At 38.9% G+C, this 15746-nt stretch overlaps 2 protein-coding genes across 2 annotated transcripts in view; one reads left to right on the forward strand and one right to left on the reverse strand.

The window, feature by feature from the left end:
- Nucleotides 1–12030, forward strand: part of CFAP69 (cilia and flagella associated protein 69) — a 27301-nt gene extending 15271 nt beyond the window's left edge. The window contains exons 14-23 of the mRNA XM_028749671.2: nt 27–139; nt 704–822; nt 1862–1943; nt 3407–3599; nt 6589–6726; nt 8004–8080; nt 8377–8574; nt 8896–8982; nt 9862–9966; nt 11672–12030. Of these exons, the coding sequence (XP_028605504.1) occupies nt 27–139; nt 704–822; nt 1862–1943; nt 3407–3599; nt 6589–6726; nt 8004–8080; nt 8377–8574; nt 8896–8982; nt 9862–9966; nt 11672–11848 (1289 nt within the window). The 3' untranslated portion in view covers nt 11849–12030. The remainder of the gene's footprint in view (nt 1–26; nt 140–703; nt 823–1861; nt 1944–3406; nt 3600–6588; nt 6727–8003; nt 8081–8376; nt 8575–8895; nt 8983–9861; nt 9967–11671) is intronic.
- FAM237B (family with sequence similarity 237 member B) lies at nt 11374–14531 on the reverse strand. The gene is made up of 3 exons (XM_028750921.2): nt 14141–14531; nt 13639–13708; nt 11374–13355 (listed from the first exon to the last, which is right to left on the reverse strand). Exons 1-3 carry the CDS (start codon nt 14520–14522, stop codon nt 13334–13336), a joined length of 474 nt encoding a protein of 157 aa, XP_028606754.2. The 5' UTR covers nt 14523–14531; the 3' UTR covers nt 11374–13333.
- Between the last annotated feature and the right edge of the window lie 1215 nt (nt 14532–15746).

Genomic DNA, 15746 nt, shown 5'->3' on the forward strand with positions numbered 1-15746 from the left:
TATTATACATTTATTTATTCTGCTAGGTATCTTAAAGAATACCACAAAGAATTATCCAGAAAGTGCCATTGTGGTAGAAATTCAGACTGATATTTTACTTCTCTTGTCAACTCTTTGTGAAAATAACCTTCATAGAAAGGTTAGTATTTTCTCATTGTTTTTAAAATCTTGGAATCTAATATCGGAATCTAATATTATCATGTATAAGCAAAAGAAGTATTTATGGTTTCTATCTATAGATCATGTGCTCTTAGCTCCTACTTGTTTAAATCTTAAAATGTTAATTCTCACAAGTAGTTAACCTTCCCTAGCAGTTTGGAGTGGAAGGGACTTTGAAAACCAGTTGCTTGTACGATAACACTGGAAGATCCAAAGGCTTAGCCAACAGCATGGATACGTCTTATTCCATTTGGCAATAATTAATCTTGCTGGAACCCTCTGTTCCCTAAGAGGGTAAAAAAAGTGATAAGCCTCTTCAGTCTTTCTTTCCTCTGTAGTGTCAGGATGCCTGAGTGAGGATTCTAAACTGGTGGAAGTAGGCTGCTTTTCATATGATAACAGATGGCTTGCCTCTGGGTCTCTCCATCATAGAAAACTACAGAGAATGAATGTAATGGTTATAATAATTATTAAGTGTAGTGTAAATTATTATGAATGTGTACAGTTTTTCTAGATTAAAATGGCTTTGATATATATCAAACAGGAACTCTTTGGATGGGAAGGAGTTGATACACTTATTCCTTTTATGAAGATGGATTCAAAAAAATTCTATAGTGGATTGGGTCATAATCGTCTGCTTTTTACTGCTCTGGACTGCTTATGGTATGTTCAGCTATTTTTACTGTGACCTTCTGTAAAGAGGATTTTCAGCATCACAAATAAATGCACAGTGCCACAAGATTATGTCTCCTTTCTAACTGCACACTTTACATTCTCTGAATATCTTTGGTTTCTATGAGTTGAAATGCTAATGAATTGGCAATGACTACTACATATTTCTTTTTTATGCATTTTGTTAATCTCTTGGATTATCTTTTATTACTATCAGTCAATACTGAAAATGTAAAAAGAAAAAAAAATCAAGTAAGTTGTATATAAAGGAAGAAATATCCTTGAAAATAAAACCGCATAGTACCCCAATGAGGCTGCCTTCAAAATGTAGCAGTAAAGTTCTGTGTACTTTTTCATCCATTACATTTGGGGTTTAGGCCCGGTATTTGTACAGTGTGGCAACTACTTTGGTCACCCTATATGATGACCTCTGTTGGGAGAGAGATGCATGAGTGTGACCCTGTTAATTCTCCCTAAGCTCTCAGCAGCTTTCGGTACCATCAACCATGGGACCACTTTTCCCCATATGAACCTGCATTCATCAACTGAGTCTTTCTGGGGGAGGTATGGAAGGTGGCAACATGAGAAAGGATCTTTTCAGTGGTGGCTGGATGCTCTCCCCAGAGAGATACACATGGCACCATCATTACCCATTTTTTAGTGCCGGACAAATACGTTTCTGTTCGCCCTAACATTCGGGTCTTAATTGGGGTTCTAGGGTATGATTAAACTATGCCCAAGCCTGCATTTGGGGTTGATCTTTAATAGGGTGGGGTAGGAATTGTTCTTTTTATAATACCGCAATATGAACACTTTTGATCAAAGTTTTTTCATCTGTTTTGAAATTTGTATCATATATCCTTTTATAAATGAAAATCGTTTGAGACATTCATTACATTCTAATTAATGTAATAAAACAGAAGCATCCAAATTTGATATTTTCCCATTTTCAATGTGTTAGTGTAAATCCCATGTGTGTTCTGAGAGTAAGCAAAAGAGATTAAATGAACTGAAATTATTTTCATTTAAGGTGCTGTGTCATGGGCTGTACTATTTTAGAGGACTATTTTATTGAAAGAGAAGGCCTCTTCACTCTCCTGGATTTGCTTGTTGTGAGTACTATTTATTGGAAAACCACCTGTAGTAAAATATTAAATACACATTGTGTAATTGACTCTTGCTGAGTTGTCAGGTTTCAGCTATATGTCCATTGTTGTGCTCCCTGTCAGACTATACTTGATGTGCGTCTGTGATGCTCATGCAACCACAATCTACACTGCTATAGTAAAGACTCGAAATGCACACACACAATTTTTCCATGTGCCAAGTATGACTCTTTGCTCTGAAAATGAAAATGTGTTATTCTCACAACAGAGGTGGTGCCTTGCAGTCTGTAGTTACAGATGGAAAATGGGTGCAGTTTTATTTACAAAGAAGCAAAACATGAAGAAAGTCTTCACTGTACATGCACAGCCGCTAGGAGGCACTGCCTCAGGAAACAGACCTTCTTAGGGAATTGTTGGCATCCATATGTCTTGGGAATGACGAATTGCACAACATTAGGGTCTGTTCATACTCTGCACCAAAATAATGCAAATTATGGAAACAGTAAATCTGCTCCAAGAAATACATGCTCTGAAGTGAAGTAAATCAATAGAACTTCAAATACTCATATTTTGCACAAACATTTTCAATTTGCGTACTTTATTCTGAAACACCTACTTAGGTTTGGAAAACATGTTTTTTTGAGGGAAAGGAGTGTGTTGGAATTAGGTAAAAGAGATACAAATCAAGTGTGCTGTCATCTGTAAAGTATGTACAATGTAGTAGGCACTGTACTTAGATAAAAAAGAAGGACCTGCCTACAGGCTCACGCTCTAAAATGCAGGATTACACAGGTGGAACGTGGAAGCCTTAAAGTAGAACAAGTATAAACACAATGTGGAGTACAAATGCAGAGTGTTTGAACAGACCTTTTGTAGTGATTGCATTTTCAAACACATTTCTAAAATGAGAAAAACAGAAACTTGCATTTCACTTATTTAAACAAAAATTTTCAAGATTTAAAATTCTGCACCTGATAATCAGATTCCATTCAAAATATCACATCCCCAGAACTGGAGAAGACAAAGAGCCTAATAATTTCATACAACATTTAACAAGTATCGCTCAGACATTTTTCTGTCCATCCTAATACATTGTACACTTCAGCAAAGTCTGCCCTCTAAAATATTTGCTTCATGCTTCTACAGGTTTTATAATGGAAAAATAGGTAGTTAGTGTTAACAACTGAGCCCCAGTTCAAAGCTTTGTGGATCTCATGTATATATGTAACTAAGAGATGCCTGATTCCTTTTGCAACCCAGCTTTGCATGAATTCCTATTCATTCAAAGTATTCACTGACATTGAAGTGTGTCGGAGAAATCCATCTGTGCATTTGAATGCCTGTGTATTCATTGGGCCACTAGATCAGGGTTTTAATGCTCAAAGTTTTTTTATATATATAATAATTGTCAAGGCAAAATTTCTTAGGGATTAGATTTAAAATTCTGTCCTTGTTTTTCTTCTGCAAAGTTAAATCAAAAGAATGTTTGCAATCTAATACTTGGGATATTAGTTGAATTTTGTGACAACCCTAAAACTGCTTCTCATATCAATACCTGGCGAGGGAAAAAAGACCAAACAGCAGCCAATTTATTAATAAAGTTATGGAGAGAAGAAGAGATTCAGATGGGAGTGAAACATGACGAAGTTGGGAGAATTGTTGGTAAGTATTAGATTGCCGAGTATTTTATATTATAGTAGTTGTAAATTTAAGAGAATTACTGAAGTTTTAAGAAGAGCTGAATTTTTCTAAGCGTGATTATATACAGGAACACGGAGAGCGGGATAAGGGGAGGGCAGCTGTGCCAAACTCAGAGCTGGCAGGGTTTCCAGACTCTGAGAGCTTTCATTAGAAAAAATAAATAAACCTCTAACCTTTGTGGAACAAAAACTACAAAGCAAAATGGGCAGGCACTATGTTCCACAGTTACTTGTGGAATTAGTGGCCACAGAACAGGCCGCCCAGTAGCTGGCAGCCCAGGGACACCAAGCAGCACCGCAATTTTTGCGCACACCCCCAGCCTGCACCCCCAGCGGGGGCCAGTTTTGCCAACCCCTAGGTACGTCTCTGTGTTTGAGTCTTTCTTGGTGTATGTGTCACGCCATAATTTTTTCTAGATTGGGACAATGAAGAAAGTATTTTTTTCATTATGATGAAGGGGCTTTCTGGTTCATTCTGAAGTTGGGCTTCTTTTTGTTTGTGGTAAAGAAGGGGGTTGTTGCCCAGAGAAAATAATTTTGAAATTCAGGATTTAGCATAGCCATGATAAGACAGAAGCATGTTTACTCAGAAGAAGAAGAAAAAAAAGGGGGGGGGAGCAGCAAAGAAAGGTGTTAATATGTATCTTATATAGAATTTAATGCAGAAAAAACACCCATTGTTTTAAAAATTTGCAAATGCAAATATAAATAAAATTGGTACATCTGCATTACAAGGGGAAGGGGTATTGTTGTTGAGAAAGCATGGGTAACATCAGTCCTGCAAATATCGCTATGCTATGCTAATACTGCCGAGTGGTGGTGTGAGGCACAATAGTGCATGGCAACCCTGCAGTGTAGTCCAGTGTTGTTATCCAGTCAGGAGGGGGGCATTGCAGCATTGCATTGTAGCAGCAACATAGAGGAATGGTAATTGCTTTCTCCTCCCTGATGGAAAATGGTATACTTTTGTGGTTGGGTGGTACTTCTAGTATAAACACTTAAATGGGTATACTTATGTCAAGATGCACTTCCTATTTTCTTAAAAGGACAGGTGTTTGGCCTGTGCTAATTGCTGTAGATATTATGAGGTTGAAATAAATAAATACGTTGGTCACACAGTAGGAGAAAAAGAGCCCCAGTTCAGTCATGACTTGAAATACTTTATTCTGTTACTAGTTTTACCACTAGATGGCCTTTTCTCCCTTCAGCTGCAAATAGCATCTATTATTACCGTAGTTTGATTGATTGATTGATTGATTGATTGATTGAGGTAGCTTTGCTTGGTAAATCTGTTTCACTCAATACCACTCTTTATGCATCTTATTTAAAAACTAAATTCATTTTCCCTAAACATAATTATCAGTTTCTTAGAAAATAACATTTGGTGTAAGTAAAAGTGAAACAATGTAATAAAGTCAGTACCGAGTATAGTAAACATTGTTTCCTAACCAGTGTTTTGTTCTCATTCTCCAACCAAATTAATGATGCTAGGTTTGAAGCCCAGTATTCATCTCAGAAAGCCCTCAATATAATTCATAAATTAAAACAAACACCATTGCCAAGTTTTGACTCATAGAAATATACATAAACACCCTCGTCATAATAGGGATGGAGTAGTCTGAAAACCAGTTATTACAAACAATTGTTGCTTTTGGGCTGTTGTGGAGAAATGTGGAGAGTTGTAACAATTTCTTCAATAAGTTTTGTATTTTTTAAAATGCTTGGCTCAGTCAAGTCAAGCGGACCAGGAGGTAATAATGCTGAGGAATAGAGGCTCTTATATATGAAATATTTTGTTGTTTGTCTGTGGTATTTATATATCACTTAAGCGTTCACATTTCTAAACAGCATACATAAAAATAAACCATACAGAGGATAAAATAATAAAAATTCACCATAAAACTGAACATAAACTCAAACAGTAGCCTAAAATGTATATTGGAATAAGACAGACATTGTCATGCACCTGAAGTTTGATATTGTTGTACGCTACCCCTGTATCTGAGCTGTGAAAGACTCCAGGGGTTTTCAGCACTTACCCAGGGTTTGGTTTCCTTGGAATGAAGGTCAGTGGAGACTGTTATATATATACTCATTTAAAAAATTGAATGTCTCTATACATTTTAATAGATAATACCTAAATGACATATAACAGAGTACTGTATTTTTTCATGTTTAACATGCCCCCATGTATAAGACGCCCCCTATTAAGAATTAAGAAAATGGAGGAATTGCAAAAAATCACTCACTCACCGCACCGACAATGGCAATCACGCACGTCACCACACCCACCAATCAGCTGCCCGCTCGCTGACAGCCGCCAATTGCCCGCCCAATTGCTGTAGCAACAGCCAATCGATAACAGCCCTTGCCACAGCCACCAATCACCTGCCCAATTGCCACAGAAAAACTGCTCACAGCAGCAACCAATCCCCCATTCCACCTCTGCACTATCCGTGTATAAGACGACCCTGTCGGGGGGTCGCCAGGAGGCAGGACAGGCCCCCAGGCAAATGACATATATGTGCTAGCCTGTCTCTCCCTTCTGTGTGCCGCTTGGGAGATCCATCAATCTTCTTCCCCGACGTGATTTCGTGACTCATGTCTTGGGACGTGAGCACACATTGACTTAGCAGATCAGCAACAGCAGAGCTAGGCTCGAGGTGTAAGTACTAAGCTACTTTATTATATACAAATCAGGACAAAGGGAAAGCATGGCTCCTCTCTTCTTCCTCAGAGAGAAGGGAAAACAAAAATACAACAGAACAGAACAGTGTAAAGACAACTTCCGCTCCCATGACTTCCAACAGAGTTGGAATGTAAATTCAGACATGTGATAAGACATGTGTCTTATACACGGAAAAATACGGTACACTCTTTCAGTGAAAGTATTATAATTACTGAATATCTGATGATGAGTGGAACCTAACACTGAATTTTTCCCTCTGCAGATACAAAGAAGCCATTGGCTGGCAAGTTCCAAAGAAAGCAAGAAGTTACTCCAATGCCTGCCAGTTGTCCCACTATTGCTGTTATGGATGTTGCTGAAAACATGCGAGCAAAGATTTATTGTGTAATATGTAAATTAGGTAAAGGCCATGAACTTATTTCCTGCATTTTACGTATACTTTAATTTCTAAGAAGGTGGATATAATACAGTAAAACAATTTATGTCATTTAACCAAAGACAGCATGCATAAACAGAAGAATGAATACCGTACTTTTCGCACCATAACACTCACACCCCCCCCCCTAAAAGGTAAAGGGAAATGTGTGTGCGCGCTATGGAGCGAATGCAGGCAGGAGGAGCCGCTCTTGCTGGCTGTTCGGCAGCCTCTCTTCCTCCGCTTGGCTCGCTGGGAAGCCGGCAACAGCTGAGCAATAGCTGAGTGTCGGGAGACAGCCTCTCTTCCTCCTGTCTGCCTGCTCTATGGCTTTTTAGCGAGGTGGGAGAAGGGAGGCAGCTCAGAAGCCGGCAAGAGCTGCACGCAGCGTGTAAAAGCTAAGGTGGGGAAAGGGAGACAGCCTCTCTTTCTCAGTGTCTGCCTGCTCTATGGCTCTCCCTTACACAAATGTAAGCGGCTCTTACTCTGCTTTCTTTACAATGAGCCGGACGGAGGGACAAAGAGGGCATCCCCTTCCGTCCCTCCCCCAGCACCTCACTGGTAAATTCAAACAAAGCGGCTTACAAGGCTCGTGTCCCTGAGTCTCCTCCTCCTCTTTTTGCTCCGAGGCAAGGCAGCTGCACAAATGTGAGTTCCCCCTCTCTCTTCCTTCCCTCCCTCCCTCCCTCCCTCTTCCAACTTCAAAAAATATTGGGGGGCAGCCATGTAATCCCCACATCGTGGCACTCGGTGAAGGAGTCTTGGGGTTCACAGAAGACTAGAAGAGTACTCGAACCTAAAATTCTCTCTTCATTTGTTAATGACAGTGATGATGGTTCTTAATGCCACTGTTGACTGCTGTTCACTTTACATGGTTGTAATATGATTCTGATATACCGGTTGTTTATTAAATAGTTTAGTACAACATTTGATTCAGAATATTTTTTTCTTGTTTTCCTCCTCTAAAAACTACGTGCGTGTTATGGTTAGGTGCGTGTTATAGAGCGAAAAATACGGTAATCAGAGTTACAGACAAGTTTGGCAAGTTCATTTGCGTCTGCAACTGCAGAACTAGGAAAAGAAAAATCTTGTATCTCCTTGTCAACTAGCTATTATGGCTTTCTAAGCCAGGAGCTTCCAATATGCTTGGCAGGATCACATAGTTTTGCTAATGTGTCCACTTTGAAATTGCCTTGTGACAGTGTAAATCTCAAATAAGAAATAAGATTTCTCTAGAAGTAATTATTAATGTTTTATTTTAGGCTTTGAAAATTTGCCTGGCCTCTCTGCCAAGGATTTTGTTACACTTGCTATCATACATAGATATCTTGACTTCAAGGTAAGCATTGTTTAATATGTGATTTGTTATTTATGGTTTTGTTTGTTAGAGCTAGTACAGTTAAAAATCATGTACTCCTTTGCAGCCACAATGCAAGACACATTGTTAGAATTTAAAATGCCAGATTTTTGCCTGTGATTACACTTGGCTTCCTTTTTAAACTTAATGAATAAAAATAGATACTTGAACAGAGAGTCAAAAGTGGCTCTTTCTGGGTCTTTGCCCAAAAAGAGTTAGCTGTCCTTGGTATTGATAAATTACATAGCTTTTTAAAAGTGCCATTTTTGTTAATAAAGGTAGGTGAAATCTGGAGTGAGATATATGCAGAACTTAAAAAAGAAAACATCAAACCCGTAACTCCTGACCATGAAGCACTGCAGGTTATTATGGAAGCATTTGAAAACGTTGGAAAGATGGTTATCTCTCGCCAGACTGAAATGCTGGAAAGCCAACAATACCAGGAACTTCAAGAAGAAGAAGAAAGTTATGCCAAGGTAAGCAAAGAAGCAGCATGTGAGGGGGAACCATTTTTTAAACGAAATAAACTCCCTTTCTTATAACATATTTATAAGAAGTGCTTTTTCTTTCAAAACTAAGAAGTTATTGTCTCTCCTACGGAGTCTATACTCGGAATACCATCTCCACTTTGGGGGAGGGGGCTAATTGCAAACAAACTGTAGGGTGTAGTGATATTGGTGCCTACAGTGCAACCAGAGCTCTGCTCTGAACTACTTCCATATCTGAACTGTGCCACTAAAGACACTTTTGAAGAATGAGAGGTTTTAATTTCCTCCTTCATTTCTTTCACGCTCTAGATTCAATCCCTCCATAAGCAAAAGGAAATGGTCAGTAAGTCCTGGGAAAGTTTCTTGGCCCGGACATCAAATTATGAGGCTTTAAAGGTAAGGATATTGTGAATACTGCATTTGGGATATTTTAGCTCCAATTAATATTTATTTTAAGCTATTAAATAGATGTGGGACGCGGGTGGCGCTGTGGGTAAAAGCCTCAGCGCCTAGGGCTTGCCGATCGAAAGGTCGGCGGTTCGAATCCCCGTGGCGGGGTGCGCTCCCGTTGTTCGGTCCCAGCGCCTGCCAACCTAGCAGTTCGAAAGCACCCCCGGGTGCAAGTAGATAAATAGGGACCGCTTACTAGCGGGAAGGTAAACGGCGTTCCTAGTGCGGCTCTGGCTCGCCAGAGCAGCGATGTCACGCTGGCCACGTGACCCGGAAGTGTCTCCGGACAGCGCTGGCCCCCGGCCTCTTGAGTGAGATGGGCGCACAACCCTAGAGTCTGTCAAGACTGGCCCGTATGGGCAGGGGTACCTTTACCTTTTTATTAAATAGATATTTATTGTGGATCCTCTTTTCTATTTTGTATAATTTATATTTTCAGGATAAATAGATTAAACTTGAAAATTAAGACTAGGAAGGCTTGTCCAAGCAGGAGATGTGCCAAACTGATGTCTTAAATATGTTCAAAGTAATTCCTTCAGTTTCTCTTTGGACAGTGTGAGGTTGTTCAGTCACTTGTAAGGAAGGGGCATTTATGTACAATGTACGGTACTTGTTTGTATACTTAGTTAATTGCTAGTTCTTCATATTACTTTTACTCAGGGTGGATTGCATCACCATACTGGGAAAGATACACAGTCTGAAACATCCCTATTTGTATAGTAAGCCTATTAATACGTTAATGCTAAAAATTCAAAAGACAGTAAAAAGAGATATTTGACTTTGCCATGTCATTTATCCCTCACCCCCTTTTTGAAATTTTTATAGAAAGCAAAAAGGATTCAGGAAAAATCCATAGAAAATTCTAGAACAAAGGTAAAACCTTACAACGCAACATTCCATCCAACTGACATTAAAGGCCTAAATACAACTGTAAGTGGATCCTTACAAATCTTAAATATGAATTTCAAAAATATAAAATGTTACAAAAGTATTATCTAAGGTTGAAAATTATAAGAATGCAAAATGTTTGTTTGTTTTCTTTCCAGCAGAGCAAGTATTCCACTATATTGTTATGAGTCGGGGTGGGGAAGTAGGCCGTATGCAAGATCCTTCTAAAGTGTTAAAAATATAAGCCAGGCTACCTTGCTGTTTAATGATTTTTAGGAATTGTTAAAAAAACTCTGTGTGTGTTTGAAAACCACTTTGTGCTGCAGTAGCACAAGGGAAAGGATGAGCAAGGCCTTTGGGTAATGCAGCTTTGGTACTGAGGCTTACATCCTGGTTTAAACATGTTGAAAACCCATTATCTTGGGTATGCCAAGGATTGGGGACTGGATATGCTGCTTTGGGATGCAGAACTGTAACAAGGAGTGTGCACCAAGGAGAAGGAGGAAGGCTTGAAGAGATCCTGATGAACTGGAAGCTTGCTTGAAAGGAATAAGCGGTTACCGTACTAGTCTAAGGTTAAAAGTGTAATGGTGTTTTCTTAATTGGTTTTTGATTATGCGTGTTCTAATGCCTTTGCTAACTTGTCTGTTATTTTTCTGCAGGGAAGCTGTATTTTGTTGTTTGTTTGTACCTTTCGGGACAGATTCTTGTTCTTTGGCGGGTAGTGTTGTGTGCTTGGTGGGGAGGAAGTAGGCTGTTAGAAATGTATATCCAAGGTTGAAAATTCTGAGGATGCAAAACATTTGATTTTTCATTACAGCAACATCAAGTGTTTCACTATATTTTTATGAGTTTGGGGCAGAGGGAAGAAACAGACTGTATGTGAGATCCTTCTTAACCCCTGGATCCAGCAAGTGCTAAAATATAAGCCAGGCTCTCTTCCTGTGTTGAGGTGACAGCCTGAGTGATGGGCCTTTAAGGAAAACAAAAGAAAGGGGCTCTGCGTGAGACAACAAATGGGTGGGTGGGGGCCCTCCCTCGATTCATAGACTCGATTCAAAACCTGAATTTATGTATATATGTGTAAGTAAACCGTTTTTCATAAAGACACCACAGTCTCTGCTGTGCCTCATTCCCAAAGGAAACACAAACCCGGGGTAAGCAACTGGCACCCCTGAAATCTTGCACTGCTCAGAGATTGGGGGTGGCGTGCAATAATATTCATCCTTCATACTGAAACACTTTTTCAAACCTTCATATTGAAACACTTTTTAAAACCATCATAGGTCATCTATGGCTCTATCATGGAGATGTAAGTGTAAGCTCTGTGGTATCAAGCAGCCTCTTCAATAATTTATGTGTTAGAGGAAAGAGCATCTAAAATATTTTTATTTGTTAGAGATCCGTAGTAATAAGGGGTTAAGGAATAAGTGTGACAGGAAGCATAGATAGCAGAAATAAGATTTGAATTTATGATCAATCTCCTTCATTATACACACACACACACACACACACACTTAGGCATGAGCTTCTGGTGTGTGTTTCAGAATGCATTCTTGAAAAACAAATCATAAAAGCATGAATGAGAAAAGTCAATTACAAGTCAACTAATAGTTTTTACATTTCCTTTCAAAATATGCTTTAAAAGAAGAGAATTTCAGAATGTCTCCTTTCCAAGGAATTGTTGCAAAACAGAACTCTTGTTTCATTTTGTCAGAATACTGAGCAGTGTGTTTTGTTTTTCCAGGTTGCATCTGGTCGCTTAGTAACTGTTGAAAGTACACCTGCTGAATTGACTGGAGGGCCACTGGCTGATACAGATCTTGCAGTCAAAAAGCTCTCCATTCGTGGTGGAGCCTTAAAGAGGATCAAAACAGTTAAGGTTGTGGATCCATTCAAGAAAGATTCAGTATCTGTAAAATAAACCTTGTCTAGAGCTGTTCTAGGCAGCTCCCTGTTTTTTGTTGTTGTTAATTTATATACAAATTTTAATCACATATTTGTATCACACTGGTTAAGTGCACAGTTATTTTTAGATATACGTTGCTTTAGAAATAATGTGGAGATCATGATGCTAACAAATAAATTCAGTATGTTACAAATATAGATTACCGGTATGTCTAATCATTGCCGAGTTGATTTAATTTGCTTTTTGCTGTCCTTTTGCACTAACATAAATGCCTATAGCCATGTGTGTTATCATGACATTTACACACACAAGGATTTGAAGCACAAGGGGAAGAGAGCAGCCACTCAGGATATAAAGTGAATGTGGCATTAGCAATCACTGTCTTAATCCAGTAATTGCTTCAAAATGAGGTGAATAGGAGAAATCCTGGAATACTGACGTATTATAGGCAGATACTTTAAACCTTAAATAAACAGGCAGAGACTGATTCATACATTACGTGCATCTTAGTTCCCTGCCAGACACATACAGTATTTTGTAGAAAGCAATGGCAAAAATCACCCAAAGCACTGCAAATAGCACCACGTTTTCAATAGGCTCCTGTCAAGGCAATATTTCGGAGAAAAGGCCCATCTCCATGGTGGACTTGAACATGCTCCCAAATGTCTTTTGGGAAACAAAAGGGGAAAGAAGGGGAATGGGATGGAGTATCATTGAAGGAGGCCTGACTGGAACACTGAACATTCCACGCTGCAAGGTTTTGTTATGGGTCCCACTTCTAATACATTGTTTTATAATATTGCCACCAAGTGACTCCAAACGCTGAATGTGAAGAATATGCAGGAGCTTCCCTGTTCTTTTCCATGAGCAGGAGAAAGTTCAGCTGACACAAGAGAAGCACTAGAGATTGAGAAGACTGTATTGTGGCATATTAGGGAGATTATTACAAGTCTGAAGGATACTGAATTGAATAAGAGCACCATTTTATGATAACCAACATAAGTGACCAAATCCAGTGTTTAAGAGATTGCACAGAAAATTACATCAAGCATAATTTATTTGGGTTTACATCCCCCCCTTGTATGTCTTTAAAATGAAATTACCATTTATAAGATGCTGTATAAAATATGCTTGCTGCTGCAGCACCAAGCTAATATGTTTATTAGCATATAAAAATATATTTGGTTTTCATTGCATTCTGAACTTTTAAAAATGACAGAAACCTTTCTCCCAAAAAAGGACACGTGTGCTAGTATTAAACACATAGATTTACCTGAGAGAGCACAGGAAATTATTCAAAATACATACAGCATTTGCATTGGAGAAAAGACCATGTTGACAATGATTGGAATGTGCTTATCAAATCAGAACACAGAAAAAGATTGCCCCCAAAAAAGAGAGTTCTCAGAAATATCTACAGTAAAATATGTGCTTTTTGAAAGCTTCGTTCAGTGTGGAATCATCTGGGTGAGGTGTCTTCTGTAGATTTGCCTCTTTGCTCTACAGCTGAGGTTTGTGAAGCCTGCAGAGGAAGGAAAGAGCCAATTAGAAGTACAGATAGTCCTTGTTGCCATTTTTTCTTTCTTGTTTTTTCCTGGTTGTCATCTGTGAAATATGTGGTTCTATTTCTATGAAAATTGGAGAATTGCAGAGTAGGACATGGATGAGGTAGGCTAGTGTAACACAGAGCGCCGGTATTGTGTAATGGTTATAGTGTTTGACTATGACCTTGGGAGACCCGGGTTCATAGCCATGAAACCCACTCGGTGACCATGAGCCAGTCACCATTTCTCAGCCTTACTTACCTCACAGGGTTGTTGTGAAGATAAAACAGGGAGCGGAGAACCTTGAGCTCATTGGAGGAAAAGGTAGTATCTAAATGTAAAAAAATAAATGACATATTTAAATGCTTAGTAGCTGAAAGAAATGGAGGCAAAACACATAAATGATGATTTCATGAGAGAGCAATCCAGTTCATGTTTACTCAGAAGTAAGTCCTACTGTGTTCAATGGGGCATATTCCCAGGAAAGAGTGCACAGCCTTACAGCACAATCCTACATGTGTCTATCCCCAAATTTCATTCCCATTTAATTCAGTAGGACATAGGCTTAGGAAACTTGGGATATGGGATTATAGCCTTAATCTAGAAATAGCAGCCTTTCAGTATTAACAGCACACCTTAAAGATGTAACAAATTTATTTTGGTGTAATAATTCATGGACTACAGCCTGCGTCATCAGTTGCACGGCAGGTATAGCACTTCATGCATCTAGTGTTTTATTAACAGGTAAGTATAACAAAATTACCTTCTGATGCTTTCTGTCCATATGTAAAAGTATTCTCTGTGGATGCTAATTGTCTCCTGCCCATTCCGTGAGAACTTGAGAGAATGCATTCTACATACATATCCCAGAAGTTCTGAGCTAAACTGTTGAAGATGTCATTATGCTTGGGTTTAGACGACCCTTTCAGGAACATCATGAATTCCCAGAGAGCAGTAACTGTGCTTGATACCCTGAGTTTCTTCACTTCCACCAGCCTACGAGAGGAGATTTCCCAACAATGATGATCAATCTCTCCCAGGTCGGCAAAGGCTTCTTTTTGATATTCCAGGTTGCCATAAACTAAATTCACCATCAAGAGACAGCCCATTTGGAGATGCCACTTTCTGCTGCGTACAAATTCCATGCTGCACAGAGGTATCTGAAAACAATACAAACAATTATGACTTCACTCCCCCTACAGTCTTTGGCTTTACAACTTTGAAACATACTGTCACAAAAAAGGATGTTAGTTCTGACTTCGTCCAACTGGCCTGCGGCTCCAACAGAGGCAAGAAGACAAGTATGTCCTGTCACATGTGAGGTAGGGCCAATAGCTAGTTAAAAAAATGTTGCTATTGTAGATAAAAAGAAAAGGCCAGCATCAGTAGCCCCATTCAGGTGCTCTTCGCTTGTGTGTTGAACTAGAGATCAAGGAGCTGGGCTACACTGAGTGTCATAGCCCACAATATCACACAGTCCTCTCCTACATACAAAGCGTGTGCTCTACCACTGAATCACAGCCTGGAGAGCTTTGTAAGGAGGAGACCTTCACATGACGTCAACATGAATGTCGGAGAAGACACAATGGAAAGGCTTTGCCCATTTGCTCCTGTACTATTTGACAGGATAGCAATGAATGGCTAAGACACATGTGCCTGACTAGAGAGAGACCTGTTGGAATGTAATGTAAAAGTGCTGTCTAAAATGCATAAAATATTATTGGAATGGGAGACAAAGGATGAGCACGTAAAATCTTCAATGATACAGTGGGCAATAGATATTGGTCATAATATAGACATGGAAGCATGGGAACAGGTGTGGAATATGGATATAGAATTCACAGTATGTTATGGACTAAGAGAAAATTAAATGAAAATGATACAGTATATTGATAGTATCTAACACTGAGTAAATTGGCAAAAATGTATATATCTAAATCAAATAAGTGTTGGAAATGTAAACAGAAAGGTTATTTTTATCATATGTGGTGGTCTTGTAGTAAGGTTAAAGCTTACTGGGAAATGATATATAATGAAATGAAAATGATGTTTAAAATAACCTGGGGGGGGGGGGAACCAGAAGCTTTTCTTTTGGGAATTATAGGGACAGAACTACCTAAACTGTATAGAAACTTATTTATGTATGCTACTACAGCGGCAAGAATGTTACTTGCCCCAAAATGGAAAGAAGCAAAAGTCCCAGCAAAGGAAGAATGGATACAAAAACTTATGGAATATGCAGAAATGGTGAAACTTACCGGAAGAATAAGAAATCAAGATAAAAAACTTTTTATAAAAGAATAGAATTGGTTTATTGAATAATTACAGATAAATTGTAAACAGATAAGAACATTGGTAGGATTATTGTA

This window comes from Podarcis muralis, chromosome 12 (genome assembly GCF_964188315.1).
Source record: "Podarcis muralis chromosome 12, rPodMur119.hap1.1, whole genome shotgun sequence".
NCBI lineage: Eukaryota > Metazoa > Chordata > Lepidosauria > Squamata > Lacertidae > Podarcis > Podarcis muralis.